General features: G+C 31.9%; 1 protein-coding gene across 2 annotated transcripts; it reads left to right on the forward strand.

Moving 5' to 3' along the window:
- Window positions 1-3,436: 3,436 nt before the first annotated feature.
- On the forward strand, window positions 3,437-23,206 carry LOC123671158 (elongation of very long chain fatty acids protein 4-like). 2 transcript variants are annotated; one of them, XM_045604855.1, is made up of 8 exons: window positions 3,437-3,642; window positions 19,568-19,673; window positions 21,517-21,704; window positions 22,096-22,176; window positions 22,263-22,434; window positions 22,517-22,644; window positions 22,750-22,899; window positions 22,983-23,206. In XM_045604855.1, exons 2-8 carry the CDS (start codon window positions 19,595-19,597, stop codon window positions 23,088-23,090), a joined length of 906 nt encoding a protein of 301 aa, XP_045460811.1. In that variant the 5' UTR covers window positions 3,437-3,642; window positions 19,568-19,594; the 3' UTR covers window positions 23,091-23,206. The 2 variants fall into 2 exon arrangements, with proteins under 2 accessions (XP_045460811.1, XP_045460810.1); XM_045604854.1 differs by lacking the exon at window positions 3,437-3,642 and adding an exon at window positions 13,883-13,994.
- The last annotated feature ends 21 nt before the right edge of the window (window positions 23,207-23,227 follow it).

The raw sequence follows: 23,227 nt of genomic DNA on the forward strand, positions 1-23,227 counted from the left end.
GTAACATGTAAATTGTTTTTATTAATTTTTAAAATAAAAAATGACAATTGTTGTAGTTAATTATTTAGGGATTATTTCTGTCGTATTCACCAATAGAAATCCCATCTGATGAATGCTCTAATCCAGATCCTTTTTTCTGAGAATTTTGATTGTCAGCAGTCTTCTCAAAGATTTTGAACAAATTTCAAATGATGTTCGGGATCTAGTGTGCACTCTCCTATCCCGTATTTTCAATTAACTATTGTTCGTTAACGAATGTTGACCAATGCTATAATAACAGAGGCTTTATGGGAAAAGTTCAATATTTTGAATATATTCATTCTCATTCCAATGTTTTTCGAAGATAATGTTGTCCATTTTGATCTAAAAATGACCATTTGAAAGGTATTCATTTTCTAAGCTATTTTTAATATGAGAAATGTCGAAACTTCATCGCTGAAAAATCAACTTATAAGTTTTTCTACAAGCGTGAGCATGCAACTCTTTTTCCACACGCATTTTGAGTGACAAAGAGTCACTTTCCCACACAATGAGGTAAAAACCCCTGCTATTTCTTTTCCGCACACATATGCGTTAGGAAAAGAAATAGCAGTGGATTTTTCCGCTCACAAGTATTAAATAATAAATTGAATTCTGTTATGTCCCTATGCACTGAACAATTAACGTCAAGGATGAGATAACTTTAGTAACGACATGCAGAATGACGTCTGTCATTTATGTGTATGTGAATAATTAATCAGAACTTTTCAATTTATTTCAAGCGCTTGTAGAAAAAATGTTGTTCTTAACTCTTACGGAAAGTACCACTGCAGCCGGCTGGAAAGACATTTGACTTCGAACTGGAATTCTTCATCTTAGATTCGAAATAATCATGACCACTCTAGACTCAAAATTCTAAAGATACAGACATTTGGGCAAAATGATAGCCTTCTATGCCATCTGAAACAAGCACGCATAAATTATACATGGTGGTAGTGACTTAGTGCGACAAACTTCAGGGGTTATTCTTCATGAAAAAATAATCACTGATTGTTATCTAATTTTTTGTCGCAAATGCTTCGTATTCTGACATACCGGGTTTTTCTTAAAAACTCACTATTTATCTGTTGAAACCGGTCGAGATTTGGAATTTGGTGGGTTTCAAGAGTACTTATTACGCATTTATTGACCTGGAATTTATGTTCATCATTGGCGCGTATATATACAAGGTGAGCCAATAGAGCTCTCTGTCGATAACTTGAAAATTTTGGGATACAAGAATTATTCAAATTTTGACGGAATCGATAGTACTCAGCGCATAAAGTTCAAATTATTTTTGACACTACAGGCTGGTCCGAAAGTAGTAATACACAATAACGCCCTGTTTTTTTAAATGAGAATGCCCAACTCTTATATCTTACTCATAATTCCCATGGAATATTTCGAAATCCTGAAATCCTTTACCGATAAAGGATTTCGATAAAAATGGCACCGATGCCATTTTTATCGAATAATTCCATGGATAACACAACTGGATGTGATTGCTACCTATTATTAGTAGTTATTGAGTACAGTGCATCCCAATTTGGGTGAGACAGCCAGGTTTCTCGCTTGTTATTTAAGATAGAGACTTGCGGTTTTCACGTTCCTGTCCTACTTTTTCGTGAAACTCAAGTTGGTCTAATCAGATTCTGCATAACTGTTTCCGTTCAAAAGATACAGGGTGATTTTGAAAATTGATACTTTTTGGACCCATCTTTTATCTCCAAAATTATTAGGAATGATGCTGAGGTAAAAACTATACGTCTGAATCAGAATTCTGCGTAGAATCCAGTAGAGTACTCAATTTTTTTTTCGGGGTATGGTTTTGAAGATTCAACACAAACTTATGTTTTTTTTAATGGAACACCATGTGTACCATTACTTCGTTGAATTCGTTATTTTTTTCCCTTCAAAATGATATATGACACTATGTAGGTGGGATGTTCAGAAAAGTTAAAAAAACACTAAAACGTCAAATAATGATGATTTTTTGTAAATGGGCCATGAATTCTGTGGATGGATTCATGTGGATTCTGTCAAAATTTGAGTTTTTCTAATAGCCCAAAAGCCTCCAAGAGTTACCGACCGATCGTGCACTATTGAGTCATCTTTATACTGGTTATGATCTCTTTTTTTTCAAATTGAGATATTTCAAATTAAAAATCATTTCAGAAATTCCTTGTTCAATTTGCGACAAAAATTCACTTTTGGCTTTATAATGCAAAAATTCCATATGCGCGTATTTTTCATTCGTCCAACAAATTGATAATATATAAAAGTAAAAAAATTTTTGCATAAAAACGCCGGTCCATATGAAAAAAAAAACAATTTTTTGTCACAAATGGAACGAGCATTTCAAAAATGAATTTTTGTTTGAAATATCTCCGTGACGTACTATTATTTTACCGAAAAGAGCAATAAATAATTAGTCAAAATTTCGTGTACATAGTTAGCGTCATGGGAACCGAATAAAAATTCAAAAGAATAGAACCTATTTTTTTAATAAAAACAAATCCAACGAAGTTGAAATTTTGCATGTATATTGTATATATGGAATAACAATTTCAAGGTTATTTCAGACTTTCCTGTTAATAGCATAGTCACCACCATAGATTATTCAAGCAGAATAAAGACAAAAATTAGGATCGCTAGGGTACCATTGACGTACTAATGAATGAGCGCTCAAAGGATCCTGACTTCAAATCAATGTTTTCCTGAATTCTCTTCCTGTTTTCTTTAGAAATTGATAGATTATGTTCCCGAACTAGGAAAATCTATGCTGTATAGCAATCTATTTTTGTACCAAGTTTCATGGAAATAGCTGCTATAGTTTCCGAGTGAACGCTGAAGACACAGATTTTTCTATTCGATTTTTGAATTCTTCACATTTCAAAATATAAACTGTGAGTATAAAAAATATATCTACCCTCAGAAGACAAATTCTCATTTTGATAAATTAGTTTCAATGAAAATAATAATGTTATTATGTACTTGCAAGAATTATCACAAAAAATAGAATGAACTTCTGATAATTGAATGAACAATATAGCAAGTAAAATTTCATAAATCTATAAAACCAAGCATAAATGCACCTCATCAAACTAGCATAATGTATAGTCTAACGAGGATCGGCACACAAGATCAACAACAAATTCTTTTACCCTACAGCAAATTTGAAACGAGGCAGAAATGATACAAGTACAAACATAACAATAAAAAATTCCAACGGTAAACCCGCCAATATCTTTGAAACGAATCGAACACCGGCAACCAGTACCTCAAAGCTAATTTCACAGCGTTAGTTCTTCTCCCGAAACTGGCGGGAAAAACGAAACGTAAGGTAGGAACATATAATATTATCGGAAATGCAACTGTAATTGGTCTCTCTATTGGGGCGTCCTACTTGGTGCATAGAACGAGGTTTTAAAGCCTTTTTAGGAGGAGACTTGCTTTCTAGCAATTCACTCTATCAGAGTATTTTCTCCGGTGAACATCCTAAGACGACTTATCTTAAGACTAAGTGTAATTGTCGCGGTTTAATTCAGTGAGAAAAGTGATACAGATGGAAAGAACGGACGTGGTACCATTCGTTCTGAGATATCTGCTGAGCTGCTGAGATAGGTGTGTTGAGAATTTTTTTTTATTATTTCTCCCTTTGTGAAATGGACCGATCATAAGCCATCGTTTCTCGAATGAATTTCGTTTAAATGAGTGGAAAAAGTGCAAGATTTTTTTTTTATCAATTAAATTTTAATTTGTCCTCTGAAGAGGTTTTCATTTTATCATATTTCACTTTTCTCTTCTTTTTTTCTGTTGTTGATGGCATCGAATACTACGGACATTAGCCTTATTTCTATTTTTCTTTCAATTTTTGCTAATAGTTTATGAATTATATTAATTTTTTGATCATTCGAATGGACTGAACTGATATGAATTGAAAATAAAATGAGAGTTATTTTATTTCCACTTCAATTCTATAAATTTCAATTTTTTCGCTTTTTCGGTTTTCATATGTTCATCACTTCATTTTCGAATCAAAATGAATTTCCATCAAATGAAGACCAAATCAATCAAATATTTGAATTGATATGTCTTTGAAAACCCATCCTGATCGAATTTTCACATAAATATTTATATATATATATAGAATTTCGCAAATTTGCAAACATGCACACTTTGTTAGATGGCTTTTTGAATGAATTGTTGGGATGAATTATCTAGGAAACCAAGACTCTAACATAACTGACAAAGGGCGTATTACACCTTTTCCAAATGTTAGTTCGGTAAATCAGAGTTCCATTTCAGAAAAGGCAACATGTATTTCAGAATAGGAGAGTATAATTCAGAAAAAAAATTAGATTTCAGAAAAACCAAATTGAAATTCAATTTAGGAAGTTGGAATTCAGAAAAACAAAGTTGTAATGCATAATAGAGAATTAAAATTCGGAAACATAAAAGTTTATTCAAGAAAAGGAAAATTGTATTTCAGAGGTTATCAATTCAATTTCAAATAATGTAATATCTAATTCAGAACAGTACTGAATGTGAGATACCAGAACTACCTATATGCAACACAGGTATTACATAGATATGGCTATTCATTTTTAAAAATTCTGAAATACATGTTGCCAATTATGAATCACAATTAAGTATTTTTGAATTTCAAATTAGATAATCCCATTTCCAATTTGGATTACCTGAAATCAATTTTTCCTTTTCTATTGCTATTCTTAATTACAAATTACCGTTTCTGAATTTCAAATTCCCTATTCTGAATAACAACTTGCAATTCTGAATTACAATTTCCATCAGGGCCGCCACCAGAGATTTTGGCGCCCTGCTTTGCTTTATTTTTCTGAATTTTCTTTGAAGGAGCCTCTTTTATTCCTCTCAGGCATCTCTTCAATTTCGTATTAAAAATCGTCCTTTTTTAGTTTGAAATCACCTTGTCAAATTTATGAAAGGACGTTTAGTCGATTTCATAAAAATGAAATTGTTTGAAAGTACGACGCTCTATAAGACTATAGTAAAAAGACGACGTAGTTCTTAAATGTGATTTTGGTACCTATTTGTATTTTCATAACTAGGACACCTATTTTATTTTTAAAAAATTTACTCTTGGCAATTTTATTATTTTACTACTGAGAAAACATTTTATGTCGAAAAGTATGTATTGTTTTATAACCTGACTTTGCGCCCCTACAATTTGACGCCCCAGCAAAATGTCCGATTTGCTGGTCCTGGCGGCAGTAGTTAAAAATATTTCTAAAATGTTTTCAACGTTACAAATTGACCGGTTATCAATAACAGTACAATATTTTATCATAAACCTAGGGATTAAAGTAGTATTTTTAATCTCGCGGCGAAAAGTTCATAGCCTAAGTGGAGCGAGAACTCCAATTTGCTGAGGAATAAAAAAAACACTTTAGTCGCTCGGTTTGGCGGCTTATACGCTATTTGATGCACTTTGGAAAAATTTTTAAAGATACCATATCATATGTATCTATGACCAATTAAAAAACCATGCCTTCAATAACAAATAATTAAGTTATCAAAAACGTGTCAGATTAGAAGTCTTGTAGGAGTAATATACTAGTAGTATTTTTACCCTAGTAACGGGATGTCAAACACTCTTAACTCTAGGGATTAAAAGTACCTACTACTTTCGTCCCTGAAATCAGGGATTAAAACGACAAATTCAATCCCTGATGTGCATAATAGTTATTTATAATAATACAAGGTTTTGAATGAACGAGTGGTAGAATGTGCTTTATGTACGAGTAATAAGTATTATACATTATTTTCTCAACTTCCCTGAATTTTTATTGAAATTAATGGAATATTTCCATCAATATCGTTAAATAATTTTTGCATTGTATAATTGCCAGACAGAACAGTTTTCTGTATCACAAATTTGACAATAAATCCATGGCAGGACAGTTCCGAGTACCAACATAAAATAATAAAATACATACATTTTGTGCCAATCTAAGATAGTATCGCTCGATTTTGTTCTACAAAATGAAGAAAAATGAACGGATTAGCCACAATATCAGAGGAAAAATGTTTCGAGCTATTCAAAAAATAATGTAGCCATATATAATTCGATCTATGAATTTGATGAATTACTATAAAAACTATCAAAATATTTTGCAAATTTTTCACATTTGAGAAAATAGTTTCTTGTACAATAATTTCATTTCAAATAATTATTATTCATTCAACTATATCCCATACAAAATCATGCTCAATATATTCTGATAGTTTAATCGATTGAATTCTTAAAAAGATATTCTTATATAATTTATGAAAAATTCTATTTTGTACCGCTTAGGAAAGATATTGCGAATTTTGCATGAAGTTCATTTTTTTATTTCAATAGCATTCAGGGACTTCAAAACCACTGGAAATGGTACCTAGTTCGTTTTAATTATACGGTTTTTTTAAGAACACAATAACAAAATACATATTACATTTTTATGATTCATTCTTGTGAAGTTTTCCAAAAATGACTCTTTATTTATTACTCTCAAGTTTTTGAAAGAAAAAATGGTACACCACTGAGATATTTCAAGATAAAAATGATTTTTGAATTGCTTGTATCTAATAGTAGAAATTTAAACATGATTTTTAGATTGAAATATTCTACTATTTTTTTGTAAAAAAAGCGGTCATCTCCCGTTATGCAACCAATACTGAACATAAAATTATTAATTTCATGTTGATAAACGCGCAATAAATTCTTGAAACCAACCCACTAAACCTCGACCGGTTTCAGAGCAATAAATACTCAGTTTTCAAGAAAAAACTTCATAAAAAAATTTATTTGCTGCTCAAAAGGAAACAAATCCAGCATCAAGATATTTATTAGAATATTTTTATGTTATTCAAAGTATTCTACAATATAGAAAGACATAACGAAGCATTCTTATTATATTATTTTTCCTCACTATTGTAAAGACGTGGAATCAAAAAACTTTTGATTTATGTTCTCATTTATATAATCTGCAGTGTTTAACAGCGTTCAAGCCATAAAATTAACCAAGATATTCCAGTAACGACCGACAATAATTGATGTACGTAGTCAGTTTAAACCTCAAGTTTATAAATCAGCTTGGTTTATTACCATGGTACAATCAATTCTTATTAATCTTGAAACCAAAAGGTGACGATGAGTTGATGAGTTAACAACCGTGTGAAAAATTACCACCACTAACTTTACTGAATCTAGATCAAACTTAGAAGAAGGCTCACATTGAGTATACCTACGCTTTGAATTATGTAGAATCAAAAAATTGATTAAAATTCCAGAAAAACACGCAGAAACTTCCGCGTGCTGATTCAATTATAGGGAAATAAAATTCAATAACTTAATTTGAAAATTGAGTAAAGCACTGACTTCACACCAGTCACGGAAATATTGGTTAAATTTTTTTTCGAGATTCTACTCGAATTTTCAATGATTCTAGTTAAATGGTCAACATGAAACTCTTCAGGGTGTTTAAAATTATTTTTTTATTATATATGCCAGTTTTCATCTCGAACAAAACATCAGTTTTGAAATTATCAGAAAAATAAAATTTACATTGGTACAAAATAACAAAGCGATATTTAATCGATGAAAAAGAGTACTAAAACGCAATAATCTTCTGGATTATTGTAAAAGATCTTCCAGAAAAGGTGATTCCACTAAGTTCCACTAAATTTTATCATAACGTGACAAATAACTCTTCAGAAATCCAAAATAATAAAACGAAACAGCGATAGTTACACAATGATTGATCTCAATCATATTTATTTTATCTGTAACGCCAAGCTGTAGAAAACTATTTTATGAAGTTTGGTATAAAAATACTGGATGCTCCAAAGATTTTTATTCCACATTAAAAAAAACGAAACAGCGATAGTTACACAATGATTGATCTCAATCATAAATTTTTATCTGTAACGCCAAGTTGTTCAAAACAAATTTGGTATAAAACACTGAATGCATCAAACATTGATATTTCGAGATAATAAAACGAAACTAAATTGTTAAATTGGTAGGTACTAAAGCTTTAGCTCTATAAAAATATAGAGCCCCTTTTTAGCAATTAATGTGATCACACCTTAGATAACTGAGAAGCAAAAACAAAAAATGCAATTCCAAACTCTTTACAACATAAGACCATCATAAAATAAAAAATATGTTTTGATTTGACACTACTTGATATATGAATTCCATCTCAAACTAGTAGCATTTATGATTTTTGAAATTTTCGTTTTTACGAATAATCTCAGATTTTTATCCTCCTGTAAGATATTTATAACATGTTCTCATACAAGTTGAGACATAAATTGATTGAAAACACTGCAAATACTATATCTCCAATGTTTAATATCAATAGGAAAAGAATCGTATAAGAACATATGAGTGTTTTTTAATTATTTTCACGTGTATAATACGCTCCTGGAGTTTGGCCTGTTCCTCCTGTTTCACCCTGTATACACCTCGGGAATATTTTTTTATCAGCGCTTTGTAGTGCATTTCAAAAAATCATGCATTTTATTCACATAGAATCGATTACCTTTTGCTTGAACGATTCCAAAAGTTTTTAATGTTAATAACAGTTTTTTCCTCAGAAAAAATTCATTTATCAGTTATCTATCTATAAAACATTGTGCTTTCTTATCGTCAACAAAATTTGATGAAGATTCCGATGGGCTTTCTCGAGAAGTATTCACAGAATAGAATACATCATCAGAAAGTTCAATCACACATTAATTGAACATTTACCGGCCAAATTTCATTGCCCTTGAGCAATAGAACGATATACCGCTATGGATTAACAATGACTCTTTTGTTAACTTTGTCCTCATCAGTAACATCCATAGGTACCAGCACCAAGTTTCTTTGATTATTTTTTCAGGCTACAAATAGACAAGTGAGAGATATAGCACTTCATTCGAATCATTCTATCAAATTCAATAAATGAGGACAAGAAGTTTATGAAAGCACGTCAAAAATATTCCTTGTTGACAAACGCATAAGCCGAGCTCAGGCGCTTGTTTTACGCTTCTTTCAAAATTCAAAAAATGTAGTTTTGGGAAAATTATCCATTTAAAAAAATGTATCAGGTGTGTGAATAAGTCTTTCCCGTTTTTTGTAAGAGATGGCGCCACCAATACTGTGCGAGTATTTAATGGTTACATATGTCATAATCAAAGCTTATTCATCTGTCAACAATTCCACACTAACACATTAGTTGAAATTTTTTAGCATCATAAATTTTTGAAATCGTGAAAATGTCGAAATTTGAGCCGAGTCGACGTCATTTGCGGGAAGTTTCACTTTATTGGTTCAATTTGAAGAAATCTGCTGCCGAGGCGCATCGGTTGCTTCAGGAAGCTTATGGAGAAGGTTGTGTCGATGATTCAAGTGTTCGCGGATGGTTTCGACGCTTCAAAAGTGGCGATTTCGACGTGGAAGACAAGGAGCGTTCCGGGCGGCCGCAAATCTTTGAAGATCAAGAATTGGCGACTTTGCTTGATGAAGATTCGTGTCAAACGCAAGAAGAACTTGCTGAAGCATTGGGAGTTGACCGAACAACCATTTCCAAGCGTTTGAAAGCCATGGGAATGATCCAAAAGCAAGGAAATTGGGTGCCGTACGAACTGAAGCTGAGAGACGTCGAACGGCGTTTTTTCACTTGCGAACAGCTGCTTCAGCGACATAAAAGAAAGGGTTTTCTGCATCGTATCGTGACTGGCGATGAAAAGTGGATCCGTTACGATAATCAGCCAAATATTCATGGCGCCAAGCTCATGCTCTGTATATGGTGGGACCAGCTAGGCGCGGTTTACTATGAGCTTCTGAAACCGAATGAAAGGATCACAGGCAAGGTCTATCGACGACAATTGATGCGTTTGAGCCGCGCACTGCGAGAAAAACGGCCACAATACTCCGACAGGCACGACAAAGTTATTTTGCAACATGACAATGCTCGCCCACATGTTGCACAGCCGGTGAAAACATACTTAGAAACGCTCAAATGGGAAGTCCTACCCCACCCGCCGTATAGTCCAGACATTGCTCCGTCTGATTACCATCTCTTCAGATCGATGACGCATGGCCTGGCTGACCAGCACTTCCATTCCTACGAGGAAGCCAAAAAATGGGTGGATGACTGGATAGAGGCCAAACCGGTCGAATTTTTTCGCAACGGGATTCGTATGTTGCCAGAAAGATAGGGAAAAGTTGTAGCTAGCGATGGCCAATACTTTCAATAATTCATTTGTAACCATTTTTTCACAATAAAGGCTCAAAATTTGAAAAAAAACGGGAAAGACTTATTCACACACCTTATAAGTATATTCAATAAACAAAGCTGGTGTTTGTATATCTCTGTGTGTAACATGCTACCCGACTTTTTCGATGTGATATTTCATTTGGAATCGTACAAGAGGTTTTCGAGTTATCCACGTTTTCCAGAAATTCAGATTTTTTTGGCAATCCGCTATGAAAAATTTTTCAATCATCTTTGGTTCCACTCATAAAGAAAAAGAAGTCTTTGTACGAGAAAATTATGGCATTGACCACGTTTACTGAAAATGCAGAAAAATCAAGAATTTTGGAATTTATCTAATTTTTTCGTGCTAGTTATTTAATGCTTGTTAATCCTCTGAGTCGCAGCCAATGTTAACAGCAACTTTCTGATCCGCTTCAAATACGAAGCCATCCAAAGGTTAGCGTTTCTTGTTTATTTTCAATCGTATATTTCGATTATTCATGAAGAAATATTACTTAGTCAAATAATCAAACCCCAAACTTACTTCGAACAATATTTGTATGACGTTTTGTACTTATTAGAAAAACTGGCAAACTTTCCACTATGGTTCCGATCTCGTGTGATATCTCAAATCGTTAGAAATTAAGCTTTACGAATTAAGAAGAAATTCAAAGAATTATCGAAGATTCGAACGCTAGTTTTCTTCGATCCTAGCGATTTACCGATAATGGTCATCTTCATTTGAAACTGACGTGTTTAATGTATGATGATAAGTTATAAAAATTCATTTTTGTTTATGGGAAAGGAAAAATATTTTCTTCAAATGAATGATATAAGTAGCTTCAAAATACTTTTCACAATGTATATTTAGATTTTGTAATGACTCAACTTAGAAAACCTAAATTTGAGGATTAGACCCATTCACGTCCAAGGCGACGACTTGTGAAGATAAAACATTAGATACTGTTAATTTGGGAACCATTTTGGAAGAGACATAATCAAAAAAAAAGTCAAAAGTATTATATCTGCTTGTAAAACGAAATTGCTAGAGAAGATACAGCTACTAAAACAAAAAAATAATTCGGAAAAAGAAAAAACATGTACAAAAAAAAAATAGAAAGAAAACAAAATAAGAATATTATTCTAATTGGTACCTATAAAAAAACCTTTCATTATAATATCGAGAACTTATCTCTAACAAAAAATAGGTGAATTGATAGATATAAATATAGAAAGAAATAGGTACCTAAGCCATTTTTATCAATTTGGAAAACTGAAAAAATTGGAATTAATCAGTTCCTGAAAGAAAAAAAGAAATATTCTCCAAAGAGATTAATGTTGCTACAGCACATGATTTAACAAAACTGCAACTAAAAGAATTAAAGAAACTAAAGAAGTATCAACGTGAAGCTAGAATCAATACCATCAGTACCTACCTAATAGGTACAACTGAGAAATCGTATACCAAAAGAAAAAACTTATTATTAGAAATAACATGAGAGAGAGGAAGAGAGAGAGCAACCCTAAATACTGATGAAAAAACCAAGAAAGTATCAACAGATATTGAAAAGATCGATACGCGGGGCTTGCTGAAAAATAGAACAAGACAAAAGAATTGGCAATATAGGAACAAAAAGGGTCTAAATGAAGTTGAGATAAGAGTAATTAAAAAATGAACAGTTAAGCGGTGGAATTTTCGAATTTGTTTTCGATATTAGGCTCCAATAGTGTCACTTACATTTTTAAATTGTTTGAAAATACACAGGCTTTACCAAAAAAGTGTAAATGGCCAAAAATATTCTTTTTCTTATGGAACATATTTTTTTATTGAATTTTCAGATTGCATGGAATAAATGACCCCTTATTCATTTGAAGTTTCATATAGCTACTCAAAACTCACCGGTTTTGAGATATTTTGATTTTCCATTAAATGGAGGGTTTTTGTAACAATTTAATGACTTAGAAAATTTATTGAACTATGAAATTTGACTCGGAATTTCATACTGAAATGTTTATTGATTTTGTATGACGGTGCCAAGCAGAGATTTTTATTATGAATTAATTCTTTGTGGGGACAAAATTGAAAAAAAAACTTAATCTTCACGTACAGGGTGGTCCAATATTTACGAAAATAGAAAAAGACTGAACTATTCCTAATCCTGATCTGATTTGTTCGATTTAAGAAATGATGAAGAGAGTAAAGGGTGACTATACTTCAAAGTTTGAAATTATTCGGACGATTATAGTTAAAGAGTTATTGAACTATGAAATTTCACGCATAAGATGAACATCATTCTGTATATTCCAAACGAAGACACTCAGACTATTGAAACGTCTTGATACCAGTCCTTCATTCATGGTATCCGTTTTTCTCATTCTTCCCAGTACACCCTGTATAAACAATATTCCCCAGATTTAATTTTGTTTTCGTATTATGCTCTTCATGAAAATAATGATGTTGCATTGACGGAAATACAATAGAATAGACAAACCAACTTAGGTTTATGGAATGTTATTACCTATGTGATAATAATCATAAGCTGACTGATTTTAAAAAAAATTTTAATTTAAGTTACGCGCAGGTTATTTTCGATAAACACTGTAACTATTTCTGCATGTTTTGGATAGATGAATTCAACCCAAATATAGGTACCTACTAGTGTTAAAAACTATTGTGCTCTAAAATATATGCTTGCTAAAATGTCTTTTTTTTTTCTGACAAATATTATATACAGGGTGATTCGAATTTCAGTAACAAGATCTGGGGCTTATTTTTCAGGTCAAAACAAGACTTTTTTCCATAAACATATGTCCGCAAACCGTTGGTTACCGAATTACAGAGCGTTAAAGTTCAATGATTTCTTTAGTTTTTTCTTCTTAGCTCTTTCATTTTTTTGTGATATTAAGATTTGAAATATAGGTTTGTTAAGTCTCTTATTTTCAGTTAATGTTCAAGGAAACTTGTAAATTAGATCACAAACTAAATACCTAGAGTTTTTTGTTCTTATTGTTCCTACCTTCAGTTGAAAATGAAATGAATGAAAATTTTAATTAAATGTAGCGGATTACGAAAAATGCTTCCACTTTTTTCTCGATAAAGATCACATAGGCGTAAAAATAACAAATAAAAAAATGTATGAACAAAATATAGACTTCTTTCATATGTTAGAATTCACCAGCAGCGTTCTACAAAAAATATTATGGGCCGAAAAGGGGCTGAAAAACTATGACCCTGTAGCTTGTCACAATCACTCTGCATCGTGGATTATGTTAACCGTAATCTATATTTCAAATTTGATCTTAATATCTCAAAGATTGAAAGACCTATTAAGAAAACAAAAAAAAAATTGACACTTTGATGCTCTGTAGTTCAGTAACGAAGTATTTGTAGGCACATATTTATGAAAAAAAAGTCTCATTTTGATCCTCACTTTTGAATCACCCTGTATATGAAGACAAAATTCAAACATTATCGTCCGTGAAGGTAGTAATGGGTTGTATGATTGATCATACTGTAAACCAACAATGCACACATTAAAACTGCACAAGTAAGCGTAATACTATTACGATAGTTGAACGAAATTGATAATTCAGTTGATAAGAAATTCGCCGAAAATTACTTTTAAGTAGTCCTTACTACCTTATTTATTGGTCTGTGGGTACATATTCATGTAATAAAAAGTGTTCAAAACTTACATATCAATGGTAGGTACGTTATTCTCTTTGACTTACTATCTTATTAAAAAATTGAACTTCGAATGAGTACTCTTCACGAAAAGTTCTCGATACAATAATTAAATTATTAAACTATCTAGTTGTTACCGTTGCTATCGCTATTACTTTTTATATACCTATACCTACGTCTTCCAGAACTATAATTTATTATTTTAACAATGGCAAGAATATCATTATGAGAACCAAATGATTTTTTTTGGTTCGTACAGTAGGTACAGTGTGTATCACGTCACTGAATTTTGTGGCTTGAACTTCAAGCAAAATTGAAAAGTGACCCATCAGTATGATAGTATTTTTCACGTACTATCCAAGTATGTTATAGAAAAACTATAGAATCAAAAAATGGAAAGTTATTGAGAAAAAACCGCTTTTCCAAAAATGTTTTGGTGAATTTGACTGGTTTTCAACATAAAAAGGTCTATATACAATTTCTCACCAATTTTTTCTTCATTTGAACTCCCGGTTTTCGAGAAAACAGAGGATGTTTTCTTGCAAAATATATTTCATGATATTTTCCCATATTTTCTGAATGCTCAATCGATTCTGAATACGAATATGTAAATAAAGTGGTAGTTTTATATTTATTTCAAGCTTTTCAAAATAAACCTGAGGAAATTCAGATTCCATATTCGGAAAATATATCCATGTTTTCTATGGTTCTATAAAAATTTGATTTTCAAATTATTATAATTTTGATGGGTCACTTTTCAATATTGCTCTAAGGATAAGCCACGAAATCCAGGGACCCGCTTATAGAAACACCCTTTACCTGATTTAACTTGTCATTTTTGTTATTCTATTTCTGGACAAACGTTACACGTTACAGTATATATTATCAAAAGATCTGTTAGGTACCTTGTTTGAATATCTAATATTAGTAACAATAGATCATGTCACGTGACGAAAAAAATATAAAATAATCAATGTGAATATTTTTGAAAGGATAGCCAACACGGGTTTTGAAATCCAAAAGGAAATTTTGAAAATTCATGTCTACGGAACAGTGGCGACGCTAAAATTCTACTGGCCTCCCCTAAAATTTGACATACCTACTAAGGCTTAAATAATTAGAACAATAGCAGAACTATAATTTCGCTTTACTTTGGCCCCCCAAAAAAAAAACGGCCACCTCTGTTTTAGAAAGTTGGCGTCGCCACTGCTACGGAATTATAAGTGCTAGAGGACTTTTTCGTTGGAAAATATTGTGTAGGTACAGTATCATCGCGGCAATAATTTTTTTCAATTTATTAATTTTCTGATGAATTAATTATTTTAAATTTGTTTCCGTGATTTTTTCTGCAAAAATTATGGATCGTGTTCTCAAGCTAGGATGGATCAATGATTTTTGTTATCAATTTACCAAAACCTACATAATTGAACAATAATTTGCTCTAACATTCTTTTTCAACAGCTCAAAGTGTGGAATTTAACAATGAACATTTTTCAATTAGAGTTATTCACAGGAAATTCATTGCGTTGTCATAAGACATGAGAAAAGAAATCTTCGATGATTGATAATCAATCACATTAGGTTCTATTTATTTGAATGTTTCATTTAATTGAATTCAGTTTGATTTCGTGGTTCACCAGGCCTTACGGCTTGGTATTTTCTTATATGGTGAGTTCGAAAATCTTCAAAATTATACAAATTCATCTGTAACATTCAACTTCTCGGACTTAATACTTAACTGATAGTTGATGCGTAGCATACAAAATTTTTCTATACCTGCTACAATTTTTGAATATCTATCTTTCTCGTAAATTTTAATTTTTCAATTGGACCTTTGAATTCATTACCTACCTGTATGCAGGCCAATGATAAACATAAAATACTTAATTGACGTCAATAAATGCGCAACAACTGCCTCTTCAGACTCACCAAATTTCAATTGAATAGCTGGACATGTTTCAAAACAAAAAATAAATAGGTACTGTATTCAGTTTTTAAGAAAAACTTCAACACCCACATCTCGAAATATGAAACATTTGCGAATAAAAGTTATATAGAAAATTCTCATTATTTGATCATGCATCAGTATCGCCCCCTGAAGTTTGTCGCACTGATTCACTAACACACTGAATACTTTTTTTGGATATTTTGCCAGGGCCCCCGCAACCGCGCGTTCAACGCGTGCACCGCACGCGGGCGCCACTCTTAAGGGGCGCCAAAATCTCTTATAGACCGCATGAAAATCCGAAAGACCAAAAGTTTTTGAAATTTTTTTTTTATTTTTTCAACCATTTTAAACGTTCAAAGACATCTTTTACACATCCAAACAAGTTCCCGAACGTCACAATCCCTATAAAATAACCTCGGCCACAGATTGCAATTATACGATTCTTTTCGAGTAAACAAATCATAAATAATCATCCCTTTGTCGGTACGGGATTTCTTTATGGACCACCTTGCACCGGACGGCGGGCACCATTTCTTCGATCATCACTAAAACGCATATGGTACACATAAACAATCATAAATACCGAAGCGATAGTTTTTAGCCAGGGGAATTACTGAAACTTTCGCCACCATCTGTAGGAAAAATACTACATGTTACAGAGAATTTCTGAAACTACCAAAATCTGCTTGCTATGCTATAACAGCAGAAAAAAGAATAGTTATTTTGTTTCGAAACGTTTAGGGGTTGAGGTCAAGACGCAAAAAATTAAAATACTCAGATAATTGGAATGATTTGTATTTTGTGTAATTGTGGTTTGTTTTACTGTTTCTTGTTGTGATTTAATTAAATTTTATGAAATGGTAAGTACCTATCCACATACAGTATTAGCATTTCTATTAGTCTATAAAATTCGATATTTTTTTTTCTGTTTAAAATGGTGCACATCCTAAATTAGCCCATACCTATATAATATAATATTATTTTTATTTGCTTCAAATAGGGAAGTATTGTTTGTAATCGTGAAAAAATTGAATCGACTTTGATATTTTGAATTTGTTACCTGGGGCCACCATCATATTATACTTAATTTTTTTTTTTAATATGCACCCTGGATCTGTATTATTTATTTGATGTTCGTAGCCGTTTGAAATTCTAAAAAAATTATATTTCACCTTTGCCAAAAGTTAATTATTATAACAGGAACAGGGTATGTGCTTCAGATCGGTCTTAACTTATTATTATTATTGATATTAACTCCGTTTAGGTTTAAAGGCTCGGATTTAAGGTTTAAATTCATAAAAATGAAAACATACGGGTTATTCTCAAAGGAATGGCGCAAAGTAAATCATGGGTGAATGTCCTTACCAATTTTGGATCAAGTTTTTCTTAAATTCTAGGAGCCATACAAGAGAAAACGACCTTCTGGTGCAAAATTTCGAGAGCAAAAAAAAGCTAGACTTCAACAAAGGGAGAAGATGGCTGGGAGTATGGAATAATATTTAATAATTATTAATAATAATATTAATATTTTAATATAATATTATGAATAATTTAAAGAAGAATAAAGCTCAGGTTTTGAAAACTCTGCAGTTTCATTACAAAATTAAAATAAAATGCGATTTTGATCGAATGCTTGAATAAAATAATGAAACATTTAAAAAATGTATTATGCAAAACCTGACAGCATAAAGTTCTTAAGGCATTAAATAAAGTTTGCTGATAGTTTTTTTAACCCTTCTACAAATAAATTCCTAACAAAAACTGAAACATTTTTTGCCAATTATCCTGCGACGTTTTTCTCCACTTCCCCCCTTTTTGGGGCGCCAAAATATTTTCGGCACGCGGGCGTTGATGACCCTTGCGGGGGCCCTGTATTTTGCCATCTACAGGAAATTTTGCATCAATCTTGAGACTTTTATTTCCATCTATCAGAAAAATCTCAACATTATCGGGTATGTTATTACTGAAATATTGGGCCTTTTCTATATTATTTTCTTTTTCCCTATCGCATATCAGCTACGTAATTGTAGCTTTATAGATTAGTATAACGTTTATTTTCCGAAAGGCTTTAGAATCTTTAGATTCTCATTTAATTTGATTCACTGCGTTCATCGAGTTCATGTATTTTTGTTTTTTAATAAGTACTAGTTCGCCTTCTCAAAAAGGACAGCTTTCGAAGTTTCCACTTATCTTCTGAGACACCTTGTTCACAATTTTTATCAATTTTTCTAAACATTTCATCGTATAATGGTTCCATTTTTCCCGATATCACATATCTTGATGTCTTCAGTTTGGCTTTTATCCTATCTGTCTTACTATATTTTCAATCATAAATAATTTCCTTTAGCTACCTGTTTTATTAATACTTCTAAGTTTTATAAAATTAACTGAGGAAATCGTTAAAAAAAATTTTTTGGGATTATAAATATCGCAACATTCACAACTAGTCTGAGCGGTCGCACCATATCGCAATACAGTTCTGCGATCTCCAAGAGCGCAATTAGCGCATGATGGACGGGCACTCAAAAGCTTTCGACTAAAAGTCAATGCTTTCCTCATTTTTGAGCAAGAATATCCAGGAATCACATAGAAAGAATTAATAACTTAGAAATTACACAACGTAGGTACAGTCAATACATACATCGTGAAAAGATATAATGTAATTCTCAATAGCATATTTTTACCGCAAAATACAAAATAGTTTTAGGGTAAAATTTTGAGTAAGTACATACATACTGCCTTCTGAAATTTGAATCATTTAGTTCCTTTCTCGATCCTTGACGAACAACAATCCCCAAATCGAAATGATATGTATTTATCAGTAAGACGTTGATTACAATATTTTTTACTTCATAATCTTAGGCTTGACAGTTTTTATAATAGATATCATTTTCTGAAAATTTTATTCAGTTTTCAAAATTAATATATCTTGTTTCAAATCCCACAGCATAAGAGAGGTACTTACATTTTTTATACGCGTTGATGAGTCATTCTTTGTGATTGAATTAAATAATTTGCAGTATTTTTATATTCTTGAATTTTACTTTCAAAATCTACGGATCTGATTTTCAAACATGATTCCATTCAACAAACTATAGCCACCGAATTGTGTTTGATATTTTTATATTACATATTATAATCTTGAATATGAGAAGATTTCTATAGAATTAGAATTTTGGGATTCAAATAAATCAATTAAAATTTTACTCATTAGTCAATTTTTTCGAATATCTCACGGTACTCATTAAAAATCAAATATAAAAACAATGCAAATGCAAATTTTGATCTTGAAATTCTCTTGGACTATATATACCTAGTATTTATTAAATCTCTATCCAAAACATTCATAATGCAAACAAAAACAAATATCGCATTATTTTGCTTCAAGTCGCTCCTATAAATTCAGAGAAGAATTTCAAACTTACCATTATTCTATATAATCACGTAAGTGTTCATCAAGTTTCACTAGACAAGGTAACGTTTTGATTTTCACGATATTGTATTTTCCAATTTTCATTCAATCATCTACACGAAATTTCATGCCGAAAATTTATTTTTAAATTTATAGGATTAACAGAATTCAACTGGAAATAACACCAAATGACAAAAAAATAGCATGAATGGTAATTATCTGTTCTGTTTCAGGTTTTCTCAAGGAAAAACGTATGAAATATGTCTCTGGTTACCGAGACTGCCAAACATTACATCGGAAATGTCTACGATTTCTACCTTTGGACATTATCTTTAGCAGGTAAGTTGTAACAATCATTTTTCGGAAAAATTATTAGTTGCAAGTTGATGCCCATATTTTAATATCGCTCTGGGGCTTTTTAATTCTTATTTTCAATAATGAACATTTGGAAGCGATTGCGGAAAAAACATTTTAACATCACCTGAAATTTTCAGTTTGCGTTTTGGAATATACAGGGTGAGTCAATAGTGTTCGATTGATCAATAACTGCTGTAAATTTTGGGCTAGGAGAATAATTCAAATTTTGATGGAATCGATAGCACTCAGCGTAATAAGTTTAAATATTTTTGAACCTACAGAGACTTCTTCAGCTGAAAATATGCAGTCATTTCGGACTCGTTGGAATGTTTCTGTTCGTTCACGTGGTCTCCATTTAATTTCATCAAAATGAATGTTTTTAAATATTTCGATGATTTCTTTGATTTGCCTTATCTTTAATTGATATTATTAGTAGGTAGGTATTAAGTGGAGTTGAGTACCTACCTACCTAATATTATGCTTAAGAAGTATACTGCCAGCCTCCGAACAAAACATGAAATGCAAAGCATTTTGGAAAATGTTCATTTTATGCACAAATGTCTAGAGAAAAAATGAACAATGCTATCCGACAGGCAAAAAAGATTCGGGACATGCCATTTGAAAAATTGGACTCGTTGACATTTTATAGGTCATTTTTCAAAAATTATGGTATCTTTCGGACCATCAGTAGAGTGATCCATAAATTTTCAGAAGACATGAAAAGTTTTCGGGAATTAATAATTAATAAATCGTACAATTATCTCGAAAGGTTTTCAAGATTTGATCTTCATATTTTTCGAAAAAAGTTGGCTACGTCAAAAAGTACCACAGATGATAAATTATTGCAAGTAGGGTATTTCGAAATCCGAATTCCATGGAGATTATGAGTATAATATGAAAATTGGGTATTTTCATTTAAAAAAGCAGGGTGGTATTGTATTTCAAAACTTTTGGACCATCCTTTAGAGTCAAAATTAACTTTAGCTTATGCGCTGAGAGCTTTCGATTGCGTCAGAATTCGAATCATTCTCCTAGCCCAAAATTTACAGGAGTTATCGACCGATCGAGTATCATTGACTCACCCTGTATAGAATCCAAAAATCGAATAAAAAACCTGGATTTTCTCTGGCATATGAAAACTTTTTGCATGAAATTTTGTACCAAAATCAATTGATATACCACATTAATCCTTCCTAGCACAAGAATGCGATCCATGAATTTTTTAAGCAAAAAATCAAGGAACAAAATTTAAAAATTAATTTCTCGAAAACTTCACAGCACATAAATATGGCATTGAAAACATATATTGTTACGATAATACTGGATATAATATTATTTACCGCATAGTCCTAGCACTTGCAGTTTCAGAGTTATGAATTTTTGAAAAAATTACTTTCCGATATGATCATTATGTTTTCAAAAAATTTGGCTTGAACTTTCAAAATTAATTCATGCGAATTGACAATCCATGAAAACACAAAAAATTCGTTTTGCGAATTATATTTTAAGGTTCAGAGGATTATCAGATCAGCTACACTTGATTAACTTCTGCAACAACGCTGAATGTTTGGATGACTTTTTTATCGATGAACTTCATGAAGGTGCTTACGGAATTTTAAGTGAAATCTGAGGGCTATATTCTAAGATATATAATAATTTTACATTCTGCCAATTTTAGGTACGATTCTCACAAAGCCTTAACATCGCCTAATTGATTTTTGAATTGAATCCAGAAACTATCAAAACTATTTGCTCACAAAGAAAAATATTTAACTCAAACTTCCTGAAATTATCCAAAATTCATACGAATTGTTTCTTTTTTCAGATGAGAGAACCAAAGGATGGCCTCTAGTAGACTCACCAGTTCCTATGCTTACATACATTGCCATATACCTTTTTATAGTATGGGCCGGTCCAAGATATATGAAAAACCGTCCAGCCTTCAAATTGAAGTGGCTTCTTTTTCCCTATAACATATTGATGGCTGGATTGAATGCCTATATAGCAATTAAGGTGAGTAAAATATCATTCTGTAGACTATGAAAGTTTGAGAAACAAATTTCGGTCACCCATCCAGGCACTGATTCCGACAACACTACTTAGCTTCCAAATCATATACACATCGTTCTCTATTCAGTATTTTGATATTGTAGATTTATCCAAGAGCAGGACAGATATGTTATCCCATTAGTAAAATAAAAATGATGCGATCATTGAGCAATTCCCTTTCCAACGCTTTGAGGGAAGGGAAGTACACGCATAAGCGCGTCTAGATTATCTGAATTCTGAGTTAGTATTTTGTAGGAAACCAGAGTGATTTATTCCCATAATTCATTTACTTTTTTTGATATTCTCTGTCATTGAAAAAACACACTCAAGATTATGTCTAATTTTTTTTTTACAGTTACTGATAGCTTCCACTAGGTTACGTTATAGCTATGTTTGCGAGCCATGCAGACAACGCTTCCATCCTGATGAGTTACAGGTAAAATCATCTGTTATTTCTTGATATGAAAACTAGTTATACTCCCATTCAAACACAGTAAACTCAAATTTAAATCTTACTTTCAGATAACAGACGCAGTTTGGTGGTATTATTTTTCTAAGCTATTAGAATTTTGCGATACTATCTTCTTCATTTTGCGAAAAAAAGATCAACAACTGACGTTCCTCCATGTCTACCACCATTCTACCATGTTCTTCCTCTGGTGGATAGGAATCAAGTGGGTTCCAAGCGGATCATGTAAGTTATACAATATTTTTGAATTTTTCGTGAATAATTTCCATGTAGAAAAACGGAATAGTGATACCTGAATTTTTTCTAGCTTTCCTTCCTGCTATGGTTAACTCTGCCATTCATGTGTTGATGTATTCCTACTACGGTCTGGCAGCTCTTGGACCAGCTATAAGCCAATATTTGTGGTGGAAGAAATACTTGACTATCCTCCAAATGGTAAGAACAATTCTACAATAGTCCTACAATTTGATTATATTCCAAGTAGGAATAAAGAAAAATATAGAAAGATATCATTTAAATTGATTATTGGAAACTTTTCAGATACAATTCACTACTGCCTTAATACTGGGTGTCAATGGAATCAGAACAGGTTGTGAATTTCCTTTGTGGATGCACTACACTCTTATTTTTTACATGCTCTCTTTTATTGTCTTGTTTGGGAACTTCTATGTCAAGGCATATTTGGAAAAAGTAAGTCTTTCAACTTCCCATATCATAATAAAAGCCTCAAACATATTTTACTGATCTGGTTATAATTAACCTTTATTTTTCAGGGAAATCAAGTCTTCTTTGGAATGGATGTCGGTTGTGGACAAGGAAATACTTACCAGGAGAAAACGAAAAATGGTTACAATAATTTCTTGAGCTCCAAGGATGACTGATATTTTGTAATTAAGATATGTTATCTTAGTATTGAAAACTTTTCTATTTTCGAAAAGCGAATAGTTATATGAAGGTACTTTTTTTAGTATTTAATAAAGAATTATATAAAACTGAATTATTTATATGGCGTCCCTGT

Source organism: Harmonia axyridis, chromosome 1 (genome assembly GCF_914767665.1).
Source record: "Harmonia axyridis chromosome 1, icHarAxyr1.1, whole genome shotgun sequence".
Classification (NCBI taxonomy): domain Eukaryota; kingdom Metazoa; phylum Arthropoda; class Insecta; order Coleoptera; family Coccinellidae; genus Harmonia; species Harmonia axyridis.